Here is a 21,193-nt window from a genome sequence, read left to right on the forward strand (position 1 = left end):
CTATTGCTTTCCTTGGCTCAGAAACAAGGTTTGTAAAGTCCAAGAGGTAAGCAGAGTCTCAGAGGGACTGAAGGAAGCTAACCCAGGAGATCTGGAATGGAGGTGGCATGAGTGTCAAATAGTGGATTATGGTGTGTGTGTTTTCCATGTAAGGGCAGTCTCCTCTCTGGTTCTGCTTTTGCTCCATATGTGATAAAGAGTTTAGATTCAAGGAAAAAATCTATTGTTTTCTGTAAGCAGCATGTATTTTGTCTTGAAAAACCCATGAACTATAACCCAAGTTCTCATGTGTTGCAGCTCACAGGTTTTTGTCAGAATGGCATGTATGCACCAGACATGAAATGTACATATTTGTTCCTCTGTCAACACCCAGCAACTTTACAGAAAGAGAGCATTGCATGTCTCAATCTAATATGAATTCGATTGGCCCCAAGGCTTGGTTTTGGATGAGGGATAGTTTTAACAATTTTGTTGTTGAAGGAGAGAATGATGATTCAAATGCTTTGGATGGGGGGGAGGGGGAATGAGCAAAATACTGTATAATGTGTGTCTGTGTGTTTGTATGGATGCAGGCATGCATGCAGAAATGTGTAGCATAATACTCAATGTATTAAGATCATCTGACAGTCATAAAATAGTGAGATGACCAGGCTCCTCACCACCACCACCACTACTGTGCTTTGTATTACAACAGGGTTTGCTGGCAACGTAGAGTTGCTGACAACACCCCTTCTTCCCCACTATTACTACATTATATGAAAATGAATACACCTTGCAATTGTATTAAAAACATGCATCTTCTAGGTACATAACTTAATAATTGCCAACAAAATCTGCTAGAAAACACAAGCTATGTGTCAACAATATGATCATTCACAAGCTAAATACAGCAATAACAAAGAGTGATAATCAAGATTGGAACAAACATAGACAATTGGTATATGATGTTCACCGTATTTAATGTCCAAATGGAGCATATTGAATTATAAAGAGCATGGAAAAGGCCGTATGGATGGCATAAGAAATCAAAAATAGAACTGATATGATCACTCTGGAAGAATATGACGTTGTTTCAACAGAATCTTCTTCAGTTCTTACATGCTTTTCTCCAGTCAAACTTGCAATGTATGATACAGCAGTCTTAATTTCAAAATGTGAGATTCATCCAGCACCTTAATGGCTATTAATATAAGGTAGTCAGTAATAAGACTTAGAGTTTACACATCACCTAACTATTGATGCCTGCTAATTAAAAAGTCTGTGTGCTTTGACCCTGTGAGCCCTGGCTCCATTATAACACTGGGTGTATATCCAAACCAGATTGCATCGTGGGGTGGAATTGGAATTCTATTAGGTTCTTCTACAGATTTTACCTGCCTCCCCCTTGTGATAAAGACATGTTTGCCTACCATTTCTATCACAGGGATGGTGAATTTCAGTGAGGTGTCTGGATACCCCCTGCTGCAACACTGGAAAGTGCGCTCTGTCATGTACCATGTCCGGCTCAACCAGCTGACTACCTCCCAATGTAAGTTCTGCTTAGCCTTGGGAATGGCTGAGATTGCAATATCAACTGCAATTCAGATAGTGAGGGTTAAGGATGGATTTGTCAGGGAAGGGAGTTGAGCCTGGCATTACTACGCCCTCACTTTCTGCAAACCTGAATGGGAGGGTTAGAAGAATTGCAATGCCAGAATTTTTTGGCCTACAGCTTTGAGTATCCTACTTCCAGTAGGGGGCAGTACATATGCTAACTTGGAGGGTGTCAGAGTTATAGTCCAAAAATGTAATTTTTTTGAAGCTCTGGCTGACATTTTGGGCTATATTCTCAGACCTGGCAACTGAATATGGACTAATTCCTTTGTTCATATACTTTTAGAAAAAGAAAACTGTGTGGAACTTGATTTGATCTAACCAGAGAATCCATGCATTTTCAAGTGAGAAGTTTCTCTGAGACCTTGGTAGCTGTGGGTTTCTGGGAGTTGTATTCTGACAAAAGCAACTATTCCATATGTTGGTTTCTCCTGCATGCTTTGTCTCTACAGCCATCTGCCCACCGTCTTAATTTGTTGCAATTTGTACCTGTGCCCTCTGCAGCTTTTGGCAATGCCCTTCATTCTTTGGATGGTGCCACATCCCGGGCAGATTTTGTGGCTCTGCTGGACCACTTTGGCAATCATTATATACAGGAAGCCATCTATGGTTTTGAGGAGTCCTGTTCTATTTGGTATCCCAACAAGCAGGTCCAGAAGCAGCTCTGGCTGGAATATGAAGACATCAGCAAAGGTAGGGGGAAGTGACATCTTTTGCTTTCTTTAAGAGGCAACACACACCTGTAGATGAAGATAGATATCACTGGTGTGGAGGTGCTGTGGAATTGGGCTGACAGTCTTCTATTGCCAGGAATTTCTGCATACGGAATAAATTATGTATACTACATTATTTGCAAAAGGTTGCTTAAAGTGCATAATAAATTTTGATTGCAGTATTTGTGTTTTAAGAGCTCTCATGGGTCATAAAGGGCATGAAAGGAAGGAAAACAATTGAAGGGCAGAAAGTACTGAGCTTTGCTGGGTGGAAAATATTATGTGGCGGGAGAGGAGGGGGAGGGCTGTGCAGGTTATAAAAGCCGTGCATAGAACCCTGTGATTTCTGAACACCTGCCTTGTCAATAAACTGCCTTTCCTTAGAAACTTGGTTTTTATTTTGAAAAAAAAGTTTTGTTACTCAGGAGGATTTGTTGAATTCCGCATGGGTTTGCAAAACATGGAAAGACGATACAGCAAAAAGGGAGTAAGAGACTAACAGGAATTTCAGAGCACAGTGAAACTGATACTACTTCCCTCTAAAAAGAAAGCTGTTCTGATAAGGAATGAGCTGGCACATTTTGCAAAGGCTGCCTTTGAGACCTTAATTTTGATTTTTTTAAAAAAATAATAATAATTCTGTCTCAGTGTATCTCATCTGTAAAATGGCAATCATGCCCCCAGGTCATCTTTAAAGAACCTGTGCATTAAAAGATGGAAGAGCTTTGATGTAAGTAGCCAGTTAAATACTTTCAGACAGGTGAGGAGGCTGTTCCTCTGGATAAGACCTAGGGTGGACAATTTGTTCAGAGTCAGGATCCCAAACGAAAATGGGTTGTAGGTTTCATAGCTAGAGTTCTTTCTGATATTTCAGTTTTAGGCAGCTTTTGTACAAGCCAGTGGGCACTACAAGATAGGAAACATGTGGTCCTCTAGATAAAGTTGGAGTCCAGTTCCTGTTCCTAGTGATTCCCAAAGTGGGTGGTATGCCTCTCCTGGGGATGGTGGAAAGATCCAGGGGGACAGTGAGGGGAAAGGGGGGCAATCGGGGGTCGTGAGAGGAAAAGGAGTAGCAGGGAAGTTCTAAAAGTATTAGTGCACAAGAAAAATGAGGGGAACCAGCAGTCTAATTCCTGAAGCTGGAGGCTGCTGTCTCCCATTCATACAAGAGACTTCAGCTTCATGAGGGATGCAGGAGGTGTCCAGGGATTCTTACTCCTTCTAACTCCCAAAGCAGAAAGCTGCTCTTAGGCTGGGAGACAGCAGCCTCCACCTTCAGGGTTGTAGTACAGGAGGAAGTCATGGATTGTTCCTCCTCTTAATTCCAAAGCAGGAGGGTAGTGTGTAAAAGGGAGACAGCAGTGTCCAGCTCCCAAAGCAAGAAACAGGGTTGACTTCTGCTTTGGGAGTTAAGAAGAGAAAGAATCCCTACATTCGTTTTGCACTCCACTCCCAAAACTGGAGGCTCTTGTGTCCATGACAGACAGAAATCTTCCTCACACTCACTGGCTCCTTGATTCTCCTTCCTACTTCTCCCTTTCTCACGGATGGAGCCAGGCCATACCAGGAGGATGGAGAAGCCCAGAAAGTCCAGCTCAGTGGGCAGACCTATCTGGCAACATCTTCTCTTCTGTTGAGCTCTTTGTGTCTTACAAAGTACATTAATCCTACAGCCTATTTCTTCCAAAAAGCAGACAACAGTCGCGTTACTAGGGTGGTGATAGTGGTGTCATCCCACTTATGGTATCACTTGATGCACCCTATGCCACCTAGTGATGCCTCTGCCACAAAGCTGGTACAGGCAAGAGGCTTTTCAGTCACTGCTCAGCCAGCTACTTAGCTGCTGCTCCCAGGATGACCACGTGGCAAAGGGAACAGCAACCAAGATTGGTTGTGCAGTAGAACAGTAGACTTAATATCAAGAAATACACATGGGTGGGTAGGGTTGTCACTGAAGATGAAAGAGGGTGGTAGCCCAAAAAAGTTTGGAGACCACTGTGTTAGACTCTGTAAGCATGACAAATAGCAAAGGAGGAAAGTAGTAGTAGTAGTAGTAGTTCATCAACATCTACAGGTCCAGGGTTCTTAACCCTGGGCAGTAACAGTCAGGGTTGTCAAAATGATTAGGTTGGCAATAGTCCCAGTGAAGAACTACTGTAAGCATTAAGGTTTAAAAGTTGTCTTTGTGGTGGTGGTGGTGGTGCACCTTCAAGTTTTTTCCTATTTGTGGCAACCCCATCACAGGGTTTGTTCAGAGGGGGTATACTATTGCCTTCCTCTGAGGCTGAGAGAGTATGATTTGCTCACGTTCACCCAGTGGATTTTCATGGCTGAGTAGCGATTTGAACCCTGATCTCCAGAGTCCTAGTCCAACACTCAAACCACTAAACCATGCTGGTACTCATGACTAGTGAGCTCAAAGTAAGAGGTCTCTGTCTCAAATATAACCTCTGACATGAAATTATTTGATAGCCTTAAGCAAGCCTAAACCTATGATTCTATTTTTCTAAGCCACTATTTCTCTGCCTTAGTCCACATATCAAAAAGAAGTAAGGAGTCTTGTGACATCTGTAAGACTAAACAATTTGTTTCAACATAAGCTTTTGTGGGATTCACATGGAGATGATAATGTTTACCTCCTTGACATTGTTAGTGTAAGGATTAGGATTAGTATGTGTGTGAAGCCCTGTATACATGCAAAATATTACTGTTTCTTATTATTGTTTGTTACTGTATTTTTTCTTGTTTTAATTTATGTTAAACCAATTATATCTTTCTATAGTAAGTTATGTATCTAAATATCTTATCAATAAAGATACAGAAAAGTTAAAATGATTATTAATGTGAGCTTGGGGCCAAAGAATTAGTGGGTGAGAGAGATGTGATTCAGATGTACATTCACCGTTTGTACATCTGTAAGAGGCTTGAGTCAGCTTTTTAGAATGGAATCATAGAGTTGGTAGGGGCCTCATGGGTTATCAAGTCCAGCCTGCTACCTACTCAGTGCATGATCTCCAGCTGGAGCATCCCCAGCAGGTAGCTATCCAGCCTCTTTTTGAAGATGTCCAAAGAAAGAGACCCTACTATCTATCTAAACAATTAGTTCCAATTGTCAAATAGCTCTTATGTCAGGAAGGCCTTTCTAATGTTCGATTGAAATCTTTGCTTCTGTAGCATCAGTCCATTACATGTAGTTCTATCCTCTGAGGTAGCAGAGAACAAGCCTGCCCTTTCCTCTCTGTAACAGCCCTTGAGGCATTTGAAAAGTACAGTTATGTCACTCCTTAGTCTTCTCTTTATCAGGCTGAACACACCCATGAACACGTCCAACTCCCTCAACCTTTCTTTATATATTTAGTTCTCCATACCTTGTATCATCCTTGTCATTCTCTGAACCTTCTCCCACTTGAATGTATCTTGCTCAAAATGAGGTCCCCAGAACTGACATCTTGATAGTGTGGGCTTAGAAACATGATGATGATGATGATGATGATGATGATGATGATGATGTATATTCTGTCTCTTCCTCCTCACCTCCATGTTGTTATTATATTATTGTTAGTTCAGTTATACCCCAGCCTTCCTTATAAGAACTTAGAACAGATTTTTTTTTTTAACTTCCCTTCGGTCCCTTGCTCTTTTTGTCATCCAGGGATCTTACAAGCCTATATAAGGCTGGTAGGCTTCTTACATAAGTTAATGGAGAACAGAAAGCATCTTTTGTCTCTGAATAACTGAAATGAGTTGATCTGGAAATGAGTCAGTCTCAGGGGCAATCAAATGTATGTTGCAGAACTGAGAATTGCTCTTCTGGAAGTTCTTGGCCTAAAAGTAGGAGGCTTAGCTAATTCACTTGGGTCTTCTTCTGTATTTGCTCCATTGAAATTAATCTTGTGCATCTCCCATTCATAACTAGTGAGACAAGCATAGGAGTGTGCCCGAGTGAATTGTATTCATTGACCAACAGAGCCTCAAATAACTATTATGGCAACTCTTCACCTTTTCCATACTCTTGGTAATTTCTGTTCAGGAAATATTTTGGCTTATTCTTGTTCCTGGAACTTTCTTTTTTAATAATCCAATTTCTAAAGATGTGAATGAAATTGATTGCCAGCTTGCCTGCACAGGGGAAGGTGAGCAATCCTGCATTGCAGGTAGAATTGATGAGTTATCCCCTCTATGCCACTTAATTTTGTGATTTGGGATGTCATAGAGACATCCTAGAACAAGGACAAATCAATGTAAAATGTTATACAGGGCAGCAGGGGGATGGCGGGGGGATCGAAATACAAAATCTGTATATAACTGGCAAGGCAGTACTGTTGCCAAGAAGGATTTAAGGGTTATAGTAGCTGACAAATTGACTATGAGCCAGTGGTGTGATATTGTGATGAAGTGCCATCCTAAATTTATAAAGAGGAGCATAATCTGTCGTAGACTCAAAATATTGCTACTGGACTCAGCACTGCTCAAAATTATTTGATCCACTCTTTTGTTCTGGACACCAGGGGTGGAACTAGAGTAGAGTTACTGGGGACCTCCCCAGGACCAGATTGGCCTGGGCCAGCAGTCAGAATAGTGAGCAGCACAGTGTCAGGGGCTCCAAGCTTTTAGAACAGTCTCTAGGGGAATTCAGCCCCCCCTCCCTCACACACACAGCTGACCCCTTTTTCCTGATTGTTGTCCCTCCTCATTCCCTTTTTCTGACCTCAAGTCACACCACCTTCACCCCCTCCTCCTGACTGAGAAAAAAAATAGAGCCAGAAAAGGAGGGCAATATTTTTTAAATTCATTTACATTTACACCCGTCTCTTCTTTTGTGCAGCCCAATACACCCTCAGTAGCCAAATATCAGATTATTCTCTAGGTTGTGATTGATGGCCATATCACTCCCAGCCATGCCTTCTTCCCCTCTATTCCCCCTTCTCATTTGTCTTCACAGTCAGTGCTGGCCAGATTCCATATTTGTAGGATCTGCTTTATTTTTGACTAGAATCTGTAGGTCCACCAGCTAGAATCAGGAGAGAGAGTGTGTGTTTCTGTGGCTCTGTGTCCAGGACTTGAGAAGCCATGTAGAGAGATTTGAGGAATAAGAGACATCTGAATGTATTTTCAGTGTGAGAATTTGTTTTGTGTTGGAATTAAACCTACACCCCTTTCACACGAAAACAAACAAACCAATGAACAAAACCACTCCTGACTTGCTTCGTTTCAGCAGCCTAATTGGAGGTACTGGCAGCTGACAGTCAGAAACCCTTGCCTGTTCATTGCCAGTTACCCTAAGATTTGCCAGTAGATTCCAATTCACCCATTGTTTTGTTCTAAGACATGCACATGGATGCCCTGGAATGAATCATAGAATCATAGAGTTGGAAGAGACCACAAAGGCCATCCAGTCCAACCACCTGCCATGCAGGAAATCACAATCAAAACATACCCAACAGATGGTTATCCAGCCTCTGTTTAAAGGCCTCCAAGGAAGGAGACTCTATTATACTCCGAGGGAGTGTGTTCCACCGTCGGACAGCTCTTACTATTACTTCCTCCTAATGTTGAGGTGGAATCTCTTTTCCTGTAGCTTGTATCAATTGTTCTGGGTCCTATTCTCTGGAGCAGCAGAAAACAAGCTTGCTCCTTCCTCAACATGACATCCAGCCTTGCTCTCCTTTTCTTTTTTTGGACCTCCCCCCCATTTTTCTCAGCAAGGGTTGGCACACCCCCTCAGTTCTTTTGGCTTGACGCCAAGCATGGAAGTGCTCCCCCATTGCAGCCAATGGTGCTAGAGCGTACACGTTTTTCTCCATATGTGGAGGGATCCAGAACAGATCCCTGTGTATGGAGAGGGCCCACTGTATTTCACTGCCAGTTCAGATTTTGAAAAATAGGGCTAGGTGGGGGCTGTTGTGCTGTGCATTCCAGTCCTCTAAGAATAACTGTGCTGGACCTAACAAAAGGACCACCCTGTCCCAGAATTCTGATCCCTCAATGGCCTGTGAAAAAAGGAAGTTGGAATGTGAGTACATTGGGTGATCATGTTCTTCAGCAGCTGATGCTGAGGGGCTTACTGCCTCTGATTCTGATGGTAATGTTTATCCATCATGACAAGCAGCCATTGATAGCCTTGTCCTCCATGAATTTGACTAATTGACTCTTAAAACTGTTCAGATTGGTGTCAGTCACTACAGTCTGTGATGTGGGTCACAGTAAATTAATTCTGTAGTTTAAATACTGTGCGAAGAAGTACTTTTTAAACTTCAGGGGCACAGAATTGGGTCCTTGTATTGGGCAAAGTTGGCAATGTTGGGGTGTGTGTGTGTGTGTGTGTGTGTGTGTAAAACACAATATTCTTATCCTGGCCTATATCACAGGATCTCAGCATTATATAGAGATTAAAACAGTTTAAAACAATTTAAATTTTATTTAAAACAATTAAGAATAATTTACACAGTTTAAAAAGCATATTACACAAATTAACAACCAAGATATTATATGGCAAGAACAAGAATATTGTTTTCTCAAAAGAGACTGAAGCACCAACAATGGAAGAATGCATCATAAAGATTGGTGAGTTAACCCAAATGACCAAATTAACGTGGATTTTAAAGGACAAGGAAACTGAAGACTTCTTGAAAGATTGGAAACCACCTATGGATTTTTGAGCAAATGAATTTAATGATGTAATAATATGTGGCTATGGTTATTAGTAATTTTGTAGGATTATTTAGTTGGATTTGTAATGATATAATAACACCCCCCCCCCCTCTTTTTCAATTTTCTTTTCATCACAGTCATGATTGGGGATGGTATAGAGTATTTCTGTGTATTAGTTGTATGACTTTTTCTTATTCTCCTTTTCTTTTCTATTCTATCTTTCTTTTCTTCATTTTTCTTCTTCTCACTTTGATTGTATAGTATTTTGATTATAAATTATAAATTATAATTATAAATTTATAAATTTATAAATTAGACTGTTCATACCAAAAACTAATAAAAATAAATCTAAAGGCAAATTAAACAACACACACAATCCTGCCATTTCAGAACAGTGAAGATTTCTGTGATCTCCATTATGAACAATGATCTCCAGAGTTTGCCTCTTATCAAGAGCTTGATGACTTGCAGTGATTCCTCTTATTTGAAAACCAATGTAGTATCAACCCTGGAGTGGCAAGACCTAGAGTTATATCCTGATTTAGCTCTGAAACTCAGTCAGTACCTTTCAGTTAGTGATAATCTTTGTCCTTAGCTTATCTCACAGTCTTATTTTGAGGATAAACTGTAACAGAGGATGGACAATCCATAGATTGCTTGTTTCTACATTGTAATACCTTTTATTTTTAGCGGTCTGGAAAACCAGCAACTACCTCACCACTACAAGGCCTGAAGTCTAGTAGGGCTTCACAAGGACTCTAAATTCTTGATGGAGATTGATGAAGTCCAAACATCATCAAAGATTGGACTGATGTAATCTGTCAGGGATGCTCTGTAGCAGACCTGCACAACTTGGCCATAGGAAGGGGCCAAAATTAAAATAGGCTAAACTTCTTCAGGCCACAGATAGATTTTAACTAATTATTGATTAATTAATTATTGAAGTCATTCCACATCCTCTCAGGCTGCCCAGAATCCTGTGGATTGTACAATCCTGTGGATTGTATGGACTGTACGTTGTGCAAGCCTACTTTATGGATTTTAGTATCCTGAATTCAGATTAGATGGTTTTGCTAGTCTGTGATTTAAAGCCAGACTATTTGTGATTCTTTGGTCACATGGAACTGTAGCCTGACACCCTTGTCTTGCTTAGGATTTGCCCTCCACAGTCCATGTGGGTGTGTGCATGTATCCCCTTCACTGTTGAGAATGGGTAGGGGAATTAAGAAAGGAGCTGAATCCTTTACCTGCTAGCTGCATTTTTCCTGCAATCATTCTTCCTTCACCCATTTCTCATCCTCATCCCTCAGCATTCTGCACCTATTTTTATCTGGCAAACACAGGTCCAGAATCCTGCAGCAAGAAAAGGTGTGTGAGGGTCAGGGGTTTCAGAGAGAAAGGAACTGGCAGGGAGAAATGTAGGGATGGCCGTTTTGAGGATTCCTTGCAGCAGCAAAGGAGTCTGTGAGTGATCATTCCATATGGCTTCAGCTAGCCCTTACTTCTGTGTACAACCTTACTTAGGAGAATTTACTTCTGTGTTAACTTTGGTGGTGGACTTCAGTTCAGTCTTTTGTTGCACACTCCCCCTGCCCTCCCACTGTGGTGCCTCATGCACTTTCTAAAACACTGCATTTTCTCCTTTTCATGTTTCAGGCAACAGCATTCATAACCTCTCTATTTCTTTAGATCTCGCACTTTCTCTTTTCTTCTCCCCGAGTTTCTCATTTCAGTCTCTCTTCAGTCCTGTCACCTGCCACGTTCTCGCTTCGTTTTCTTTCTTTATCTTTTTACCCTCGGTGCACGTCAAGAGCTTTATATCGATTGAAAAATTGCAAGAGACAAACTATTCTCTGTCACTGCTGCTTTTTCCCCTGAGCCTGCTAAGCAGCAATTCAAAGCTGTCCTAAAGTGGTCCATTTCCAGCACGATGGGGAGGCTAAGAAATGCCCTGCATCTTCTGGGCTGTTTACCCCCCTCCCAGTTTAACAGTCTTGTTTTCTTTGTGGGGGTTTCTTCGATAAGGTACTGGCACCAGGCACCAGCCTATTCTCTGCAAACCATTTTGGCACAAACAGCAGAAGCTGGAAGGGAAATGGTCTTATTAACTCAGGCGCAAAGATTTATCTCGCAGTCCTCATAATAAAACTTGGTTACACAGACCTTTGCTCTCAGAGTAGGATTAAAAGACTTACTTCAGGGAATTGGCACACAGTCAGTGCCATGTGTTCCTTGTTTCTCAAACTGTAGTCTCTTCTAAGAACAATGTCTTTGATAGCAGTGCTTCAGAAGCTATTTGTTGGGGGACCTGCTGGGGGTTTTGCCCAATCTGCCTTGGATTGCCACCATATTTGTGCCCATTAACTACATCTATTTCTTTCTTTCCTGGAAACTCAGTGTATCCATGAACCACTTTGGGTAGCACTGTTCCATAGCATGCTTTTATAAACTGCTGCCATGCAGTTTATAGATTCCAGGATATCAGAGCCAGAGAAGGGGGAACAGCTAGATCTTCTGTTAGGCAAATTGTAGTGACAATCTCAGGTGGCAGCTACTGGGGCAGCACTTCACCTTATGAGCCAGAAACTGTGATAATGCGCAGGCAAACCTATCTGTCAGTTACTATAGTGTAACATAGCTGTAAAACTGGCCAACAGAGTTTATAAAGTACCTGGTCAAAGGCTTTTACTTTTATATGTGAATCTTTACACATGAGAAAAACTGAGACTGGGAGTAAAGAACTGACACAAAGCCAGCCATTAGAGGGAAATATTTTCAGGTTTTGCTTGCATTTTTATTTTCTCATGTTAAAGGATCAGGAATCACTGATAATAGTGGTAAAATCTGATGTCTGGATGCTCAGTATTACAGTTTCTACAGCCTGACAGACCCCATAACCCCAAGGAGAGTTACAAAATGCAGACAGTTGTGTTCATCCATATCTGGGTGTGTGTGTGTGTGTGTGTGTGTGTGTTAGCAATGTAAGGAATATTTGTAGTTTTTCTCATCATCAACAAGAAAGAGTGTCTTGACACACTTGGAGATGCTGTCAAAAAAATTATCAACTGCGTTAATATTTTTCATTCCTATATAAGTCAAAAGGACCTGCAGTTTTTCTAATCAACAGCAGTGATAGCAAGAAAAAACATTTTCACAAAAAGCTTATTTTTTACAAAGGTAGGTAGGTAGATAGATAGATAGATAGATAGATAGATAGATAGAGCAAAACAATATGTTTTCTCTCTCTTGGCGATCTGAGTGGGGAAGCCTTCACAATTTTTTTGGCAAAAAAAGCCAAAAGTGCCCAATTGTTATTTAACTGTCCATTCAAGACAAAGTCACCTGAGAAGGCTTTGTATGACAGCAGGGGTGGCTTATAAAAAAATTTGATGCAAAAATCTACCCCCAACACAGCTGCTGTGAAGATTGCAGCTAGGCTGAGAGGGGACAGGAAAGCCCGATTGGTGCTGTCATGCCTGCAAATCAGAAAGTCCTAGTGCTCTAACCCTGTGATGATCCCTGGCTTCACTAATAATATAATAATAATAATTTGTTTTATTTATATACCGCTATTCCAAAGATCATAGCGGTGAACAGCAAGTAAGCTAATTAGCAAGTAAGCTAATTTGCCCCCAACAGTCTGGGTACTCATTTTAGCGACCTCGGAAGGATGCAAGCCTGAGTCGAGCTTGGGCCCTTTTGCTGGTCTTGAACTCGCAACCTTGTGGTTTCGAGTGAATGGCTGCAGTACAGGCATTTAACCACTGCGCCACCAGGGCTGATTGAGTGTAAGACGACCTTGGTGTTTTACTCCTGAGATCTCACAGTAGATTATCCAGAGGTTCTCTATATAGGTGTTAAAAATATAGAAAAATATACTGAACAGCCACACACAAACACATCTGTCCACTCCCTAAGTTGCAAGCAGAGTTACACATCTGGACATGACTCAGCTGAAGTCTGAATCTCCCCTTATTCCTTGAAGGTGGATGACAGCTTTCAGACTAGAATGTGACAATCAGAGGTTAACATTTCCTCTTGGACACAATGGCTGTTCCCCTCACTTTGATAAGGAAAGGGTATGTTGGACATTGAGGATGCTCCAGTGCTACCACTTTCCTCTTCAAAGTGGAAACTGAGGCAGGGGCATGTTTTGTGTCTAATGCTGTATTTCATGGATGGAAAACATCTGACTTGGGGGGAGGCTCCCATGGAGGGCTTCTGCCCTCCATAGCCCTCCCTATCCCTATAGGAAATAAGACATTTTGTCTTATCTAATTGCTCATAGGAGAAGAAGGAGCAGAGAGAATCTTTTATTTCCAGTTGCTGATGAGAGATAGATCCTCCCTGAGCCGTAGTTAACCTTTCAGAAAGACTTCATTTTTGGCTGTGGAGGACTTCTAGAAGGCTAATTAGGTAGGAGGGTTTTCTGGGGTCATCTCATTGCTGGAGAGGGAAAGGTTCTTTGCCAGTACTATGACTTCATCTTTAAACATCCATCCCTGTGCATGTTAGCCTTTTAAAAGCTTTCACATGTGCCAATAGAAGCTTTTAAAAAGGCCTGACAGGAGCACCCATTTCCCTGCGTTGCGACCCCTCTCAGATATTTCCTCCCTCTAACCTCTACATTTCACCTTTAAAAAGCCTTCAATGATTCCAGCCAAGCCTTTTTGAAAAGGTAAAAGCAGCATGGGGGGCATTTTGGAAGGATTGTGTGGAGTGTGTATTAGACGAACAAGAGGAAAACTCTCACAGTTGAAATTTTTGTGTTTCTCTGAATCTCACCTGCATTTTCTTTCTCTCATTTTTTCTCTCTCCTTAATATCTAGTTCTAAGATTTTTTATTTATTTATTTATATTTTTTTTTGTTTGAACAGGAATGCATTCATTCTTTGGTACACACTTAATATAAACACTTTTAGGCATTTTCCTATTATTCGTTGTAATGCAGTTTGCAATGCAACTAACTTACACTTGCATGTGTTAAATAAATTTTTAGATGCAGAAGTGCACACTTCATTGCGAAGTTACCAATTTGAAGGAACTGCAAGAGCCATCCAGTCAGGCCCCCAGCCCGTGCAGGAACTCACAATCCAAAGCATTCCCAAGAGATGGTCATCCAACCCGTTTAAAGACCTCTAAAAAGATACTTCACTACATTCCAAGGCAGTCTTTTTCACTGTAAAATAGCTCTTACCTTTAAGCAGTTCATTGTCTTTTCTGACACTGAGTGCAATTCAATGCATCAGCTCATCTCTAGCACACCAGAAATCACACTTGCTCCATCTTCAGTCCTCACAGGGGTGAAAAGAACATTTGAAAATAAAAATAAAAAATCCCAAAAAAGAGGTTCCTAGAGTCTTGGGAAGCCCTGACAAGGTGAATCCTGGGCAAAGCCCTGCCCTTGATCCCGACAAGAAGAGAAGCTGCTGATCCATTCTGATACCATCACACCAATGAGTACTTTTTAACCATATGTATAAATATATACGCGCGTGTGTACACACACACACACACACACACACACACACACGTATAAATGGGATGCAGTGGCTTAGTGGTTAAGAAGCTAATTCTGATGATTGTAAGATTGGAAGTTTGGAAGTTCGAGGCCCAAGTGTTGTATGACAGAGTGAGCTCCTGTCACTAGTCCCAGGTTCTGCCAACCTAGCAGTTCGAAAGCATGTCAGAGTGCAAGTAGACTTCGGTAGGAAGGATAACAGTGTTCTGTGCAGTCATGCTAGCCACATGATCAGAGTTGTCTTTGACAATGCTGGCTCTTAGGCTTAGTAACAGAGATGAGCACCGCCCCCTTGTCAAAGGGGAAACCTTTACCTTTTTATAGATACTTTGTAAGGGCAATTACCTGTGGAGGTGGCGAAAAGGAGGACAGCTGCAAGCCAAGGCAAGTATTGGTTGTGCTTCTCCCACCTCCTCTGTCTGCCGCTACAAAGCAATGAGAGAGTGTGGAGTTAGGGCAAAGCAAGCAAGTAGCATCATTGTGGAAGAGGGGGATTTTCCAATGTATCTCTAAACATCTTAGAAAATAGCACAGTTTCCAGCGATGTTTCCACAGTGGGGACAAAATTGATTAAGTTATGTAGTCTCTCCAGTGGAAAGAAATAATTTAAACAAGCACCTCCCTGGCCCCTCAAATATTAGAAGACAATATATTATCTTTCATTCTTCCCCCATCCAAGCTAAACATACCAGGTAACATAAGTTCTTCTTCATAGGGTTAGAATCCAGAACTTTTACCATCTTAGTTGTTATCCCTGGATTTCTTCTAGTTTGTCAGTATCCTTCTCGAACTCTGGTGCCCAGAAATGATCCCAGTACTCCAAGTGAGATCTGATCAAAACAGAATAGAGTGGTATTCCCTCACTCTCTTACATGACTGTACAGTATGATTTTGTTGATGTGTCTGGGAGTGGTCAGTTCCTAGAGAACGCATGTGACTTTCTAGATCAAAAGTATGGAAATTCTTTGCTAATATATGACGACATGCTTTCGATTATATCATCCAGGTCATTTATAAAGATGCTGAACAACACTGTGCCAAGAAGAGAACCCTGTGGCACCCACTAGTCACTTCTTTCCAAGATGACGAAGAACCCTTTGGCATTAGTTCATCCACCAGTTTAAAAAGTGCTTAACAGCAGCATTGAGTAGTCCACTTGCCTTCAGAAATGCCATGGGAGACCTTGTCAATAGCCTTATTGAAATCCAATCCACATCATTCCTTGCATTTAACATGTGTTCTAACTTTATTTAAAAAGAGAGAGATCCTAGGATTGATATCAAGCTGATTAGTTGGTGGTTCTTCAGGTTCCTTTAGTAACCTTGAATGCAGCTTATCTGGCCCCGGAAACTTTCTTTCTTTCTTTCTTTATTTATTTATTTATTTATTTATTTATTTATTTTTAAATTGCACTATATTGGATAAGACTATTGATATTACATTCTAAAGTGGTTTCATACTTATCACTTTATACATACAGGGTAACATAACATCACATAACATAAAACACATAACATAAAAACAAACATACAACATATAATACACAATTATCACTTCCTCTCTTTTCATATATCTAAAGCTTTTGACTTTTATACCTTCTTCTTATTTTTAGCATATGTTCCACTGTACATTAAATCATACATAATTAGGTCATGCTCTTTGTTTTCATTATTTACACCTATCTATACTTCTATTATATATCGACATATACATCTATATTCTTACTCTCTATTGATCCTGAATATTTAACCCTTGAAGGTTTTTCAGGTTTTTTTATTTTATGTCCTCCTTCTTTTCTTTGAAACCTTTATAACTTTCTCATCTTATATTTGAACTCAGTGGTGCATTATATATGGGGCTATCAATAACATCTTTACTTATCTTTACTTTTAAAGTGAGTTCAGACTTGAATTCTTTTAGATTATCCAGATAGTCCATTGCTACCTCTTTACCTATTTTGACATACAGTCTCTTCCTTGTTTCATTTCCCTATATTTACCAGTCAGAGCACTGTTTTTTCCCAGAGAAGACTGAGACAAAGAAGGTGTTGAGCAGTTCCACCTCCCTGCTGTCATCATACCATATCACTATCATATTCATGTAGCAGCCTTGCTGTTTCCTTGTTCCTCCAAACAGCCAACCTATATAAGTTTTCAAAATTATTTTTAACCACTCTAGCCAAATTATAACCTGAAGAACATCCCTGTAGAATTTAAAGGTAATGTGAAAAACATATTTGCACTGCTAGGCTTAGTTAACCAGGAACCAGATGAGCTATGAACTGAAGCCAGTGACATTGTCAAGGAGGAATGCAGAAATACACTTCCTGTTGCCAAAAAGGAAAAGAAGACTCAGTTGATGGACAGATGAAACACTATAAGCAGTTAAGGACAGACAAGAAAGCAAAAGTAAAAGGTAACAGGAGTAGAACCAAAACCTAAATTCAATTAAATGACTAGTGTGGAGGGATAAAGTGAATTACTTCAATAATCAAAGCTGAAAAATAGTTGACGGCAAAAAAGGGAAAAAACAAGAGACCTCTTCCACAAGATCTGAGAAATCAGAGAAATTTAAACAAAAGGTAGAAATACTCAACATCAACAGGGGAACACAGTCCATGACTAAAATTAAATTTAAAAACAATGGAAACAATACAAGAAGAACTACATAAAAGAGATTATATAGTTTCATTTGAGAAGGAACCAAACAAAGACAAATATCAAATTTTAGAAAGTGATATCAAAACTGCATATATTCCTCCCAGATGTAATAGTTGGGTTCAGGAAAGGAAGAGGCACTAGAGACCAGATTGTTAATGGAATGCACCAAAGAATTCCCAAAGAAAAACAGCCAGTTCGCTATATATTACAGTAAAGCCTGTAATTATATGGATCATAAAATATTATGGACTGCTCTCAAAAGAAATGGGTGTGCCACAACATTTGATCTCATGATGCATAATCAGGAAAGAGGCTACTGTTTGAACAGAATAAGGAGAAAGAGAATAGTTTCCAATTGGACAGTGGATCAGGCAAGGCTGTATCTTATGACCATATTTGTTCAGCTTGTATGCCAGAAACATTATATGCAAAGCAGGATTGAGTACAGAGGAGAGAGGCATGAATCATAAACCTGGAAGACACCACAGGGGCCATTGAGTCCAACTCCCTGCCATGCAGGAACACACAATCAAAGCATCCCTGACAGATGGTCATCCAGCCTCTGTTTAAAGACCTTCAAAAAAGGAGACTCCACCACCCTCCATGGGAGTGTGTTCCACTGTTGATAAGCTCTTACTGTCAAGAAGTTCCTCCTGAGATTTAGGTGGAATCTCTTTTCCTGTAGTTTGAATCCATTCCAGAATGGAGACTGCAGGCAATAAATCAGAACACAACTACGACTTTGAAGAGAAATTATGAAAGAACAAGACAAGTTCTTCATTTGCAAAGGCATCTCATTGAATGCTAAAGTTAGGGTGGCCTATGTCATTGTATTTCCAATCACTGTGTCTGGATGTGAGAGCTGGATTGTAAAGATACTTGATAGGAAGAAAATCAAATCAATAGAGATGTGGTTCTGGAGAAGATTTTTGTGGATACCATGGACTGCTAAAAAGATAAATAAATGGTTCCTAGAACAAATCAAGTTGAAATTCCCTGGAGGCCAGGATGACTAGACTGAGGCTGTCACATTTTGGATACATTATGAGAAGGCGTGATTCACTAGAAAAGACAATAATGCTAGGTAAGGTGGAAGGCAGCAGGAAAGGAGGAAGGCCACCGTACAGTTAGACTCAATCAAGGAAGCCATCATCCTGCGTCTACAAGACCTAAACAGGGATGTTGAGGATAGTGATTTCCCTGTTAAACTGTGTATTGTTCTGCCATTGTCCAGAATTTCAGTTTTTTCAAATAGCATTTTATGACGAGGATGGTTTATAACATGTTCTGCTACTATTCCCAGCAGACAATGAATGGACACCCTGAGGCCTTGCAATGCAACAAAAGAACAATACACAGATTTACATGTAAATTGCTTCCTCTCAACCAATAGAATTATATATACCCCACTCTCTTCCATACCAACATTGTCTGAAAGTGCCAGCCACAGCTGCTGGCAAAACATCAGGAATAATCTCTTCTAGAACATGGCCTCATAGCCCCAAAAAACCACCAAAAACTATGGATACCAAAGGTGAGAGCCTTCGTCTTCACATTGAACTCAAGCAAGTTCAGAGGCAATAAAACTCAAGTTACCAAGTACCACAAGCTATTTGTGAATGGATATAAAGCTTACATATTAGATTTTAAAAGGGTTGAGCTCATGGGAATTTATTTCATTCCCAAGTCATTATTTTATTAAAAATAATCACATTTGTAACTCCCCATTTTCAGAAAGTCAAGACATCACACATGATATTGTGCCACCTCATCTTCATAACGCCCCTATAGGATAGTTTAATCTTACAGAGTAAGCTCTCACCCCAAACTGCCATGCATGAGTTTTCATGCATTTCCATAATGCATGTTTTTCCCCCTGATGTTCCACACTGATACCTTAAAGCCAGGATAAAAAATTGATTGTGTCACTACCATTCCTCCATACCACCTCTCTTCAGAAATAGGTATATTATGGCATGCAAGAATTGACTGCCTGTATTGTAAAGCTCTTGTAAATCTTTACAATCTGATACCTTGCATTTGGACATCTCCCCCCTCCATACACACTGTACACATACATTCCCCCAGATGTCTAGTAACATACATTTAGCTTATAAATGTGAAAATCCCTTGCTTTCAGTTTAATTGAATTTTCTGTATCCCACTTGCATTTTCTTCCTCTCCTTCATTCATTACTTGCTTGCTTACTTCCTTCCTTACTTGCTAATTAGCTTACTTGCTGTTCACCGCTATGATCTTTGGAATAGCGGTATATAAATAAAACAAATTATTAAATTATTATTATTATGTCAGATTAAATGACTTCGTATGTCCCTGTCCCCACTTAATTTGTGCATTCATTTGTGTAATTTACCTAATTTTGACAGTTTCTCCCCATTCACTAAAACATAGTGAACACCTACTTCCATATAATCTTCCCCGCACACTTTGGTCCTCTGCGAAGAATCTGCTGCAACCTAAGAAGACCAGACTTTCAGCAGTGACCCAGAGGACCTTCTCATCAGCCGCTCCCAGGCTCTGGAATAACCTGCCAGAAGAGATCCAATATATTACCTCCTTGGAAGCCTTTACAAAGGCTATTAAGACGGATCTCTTCCGGCAGGCCTTCCCCGACTAGGTTAGATCCATTAGACTTGCCTCCCCCCTCTATTGACACCTCTATTGATACCGATACCAAAATTGATTGATACCATCACCCCCTCCTCTAGAGAAGATTCATTTCTTCCGCTAATCTGCCCAAAATTTTAACGTATTCCTATTGGATAGTTTTTAATTTTTTGATGTTTAATCTCTTTTTATGGGCTCATAACTGTTTTTACGATTGGGAGAAGGGTTGGGGTTTGGGGGTTTTTAAAGTGTAATTTTAAATTGTTTGATGTTTTATTTATACTGTTGGAATCTGCTTTGATTCTTTTGTGAAAATGCAGAATACAAATAATAATAATAATAATAATAATATTCCCTCCTCCATATTTTACACACATACACACACACACACTTACACATTTTAGCCAATCACATTTTAATACCAGTATACCACAGTTAACAAAGATGATATGTTGCTAGGCATTATTTCTCTAACAGAAAATTTGATATCAAAGGCAGGAATAACATGGAAAGAATAGAGATAAATGCCTATGCCACAAAAAAGAACACATTTCAACAAAGTGTTTATCCAAAACGAACAATATGTGCATGTGAAATAAAACAACCAGGTCAGGTAAACCTGTACAAATAAAGAAAGAAAAATTTGGATCCCTTTGGAGACCAATTGAAAGCTTCTTCCAAAAAGCATCCAGGATTATTTATTTTCTTTCACATTTTACTGCATATTGTAGGGAGCTAATGAGTCAGGCTTATCTGCTCTTTCCTTTTCACTCTGTTTTGCTGTTCACTCGTGATTCTCAAAGGGTTCTGGAGGGAGCTGCTGTTTACTTTGCCTCTTGTAAGCAGGTGCACACAAGCAACAGTAGGACTGGCTCAGAATCCCACTGTTTCCGCACTCAGGCTTTATTGTATTGTTTACATCAGATATGCTGCTGCAACTTGAAAGTTGATGTTTTTCCACCTCCTTCCCCATTTTCCCAATGCTAAAGCTTCTGGTACATACATGCACACTTCTAGCAAAAACAGAGGACAAGGAAGAAAGGGGGACTGGGTGTAAAATGTAGCTGTGTGTAAAAAAAAACTTTGTAAAGAGAAATTTCATTGTCACAGGTTTTGTTAACTGAGATATGCCTGTATACACATACCGTTTTGTGTGCACTTTGTTTCTTGGAATACCCTAGAAGCATCACAATTGTGTGAGTGCTTGAGGCAAGTTTTCTCACAAATCTCAGGAGGTGCAAAAAATATTACTTTGGCAAAGCTGTTGAGTCCAGCAAAATTTCTTTCAATCCCTATTTGAGCTTCTAGGAAGAAATTTGCTAGATCTGCTTTCAAATAATTTCCCTGGAGAGTGGACACATCCTCAAGGACCAACGTATGATTCTCCACCATTCTTTTTGCTTCTTGGAGAGTTTTGTCATTGCTAT

At 40.3% G+C, this 21,193-nt stretch overlaps 1 protein-coding gene across 1 annotated transcript in view; it reads left to right on the forward strand.

The window, feature by feature from the left end:
* LOC149316634 (astrotactin-1) overlaps positions 1-21,193 on the forward strand; it is a 260,561-nt gene that overhangs the window by 200,202 nt on the left and 39,166 nt on the right. The window contains exons 15-16 of the mRNA XM_089518325.1: positions 1,424-1,528; positions 2,098-2,286. Of these exons, the coding sequence (XP_089374451.1) occupies positions 1,424-1,528; positions 2,098-2,286 (294 nt within the window). The remainder of the gene's footprint in view (positions 1-1,423; positions 1,529-2,097; positions 2,287-21,193) is intronic.

The sequence above is a fragment of the Sceloporus occidentalis genome, unplaced genomic scaffold (assembly GCF_023333645.1).
Source record: "Sceloporus occidentalis isolate IW3139 unplaced genomic scaffold, rSceOcc1.0.p SCAF_3, whole genome shotgun sequence".
Taxonomy (NCBI): Eukaryota; Metazoa; Chordata; class Lepidosauria; order Squamata; family Phrynosomatidae; genus Sceloporus; species Sceloporus occidentalis.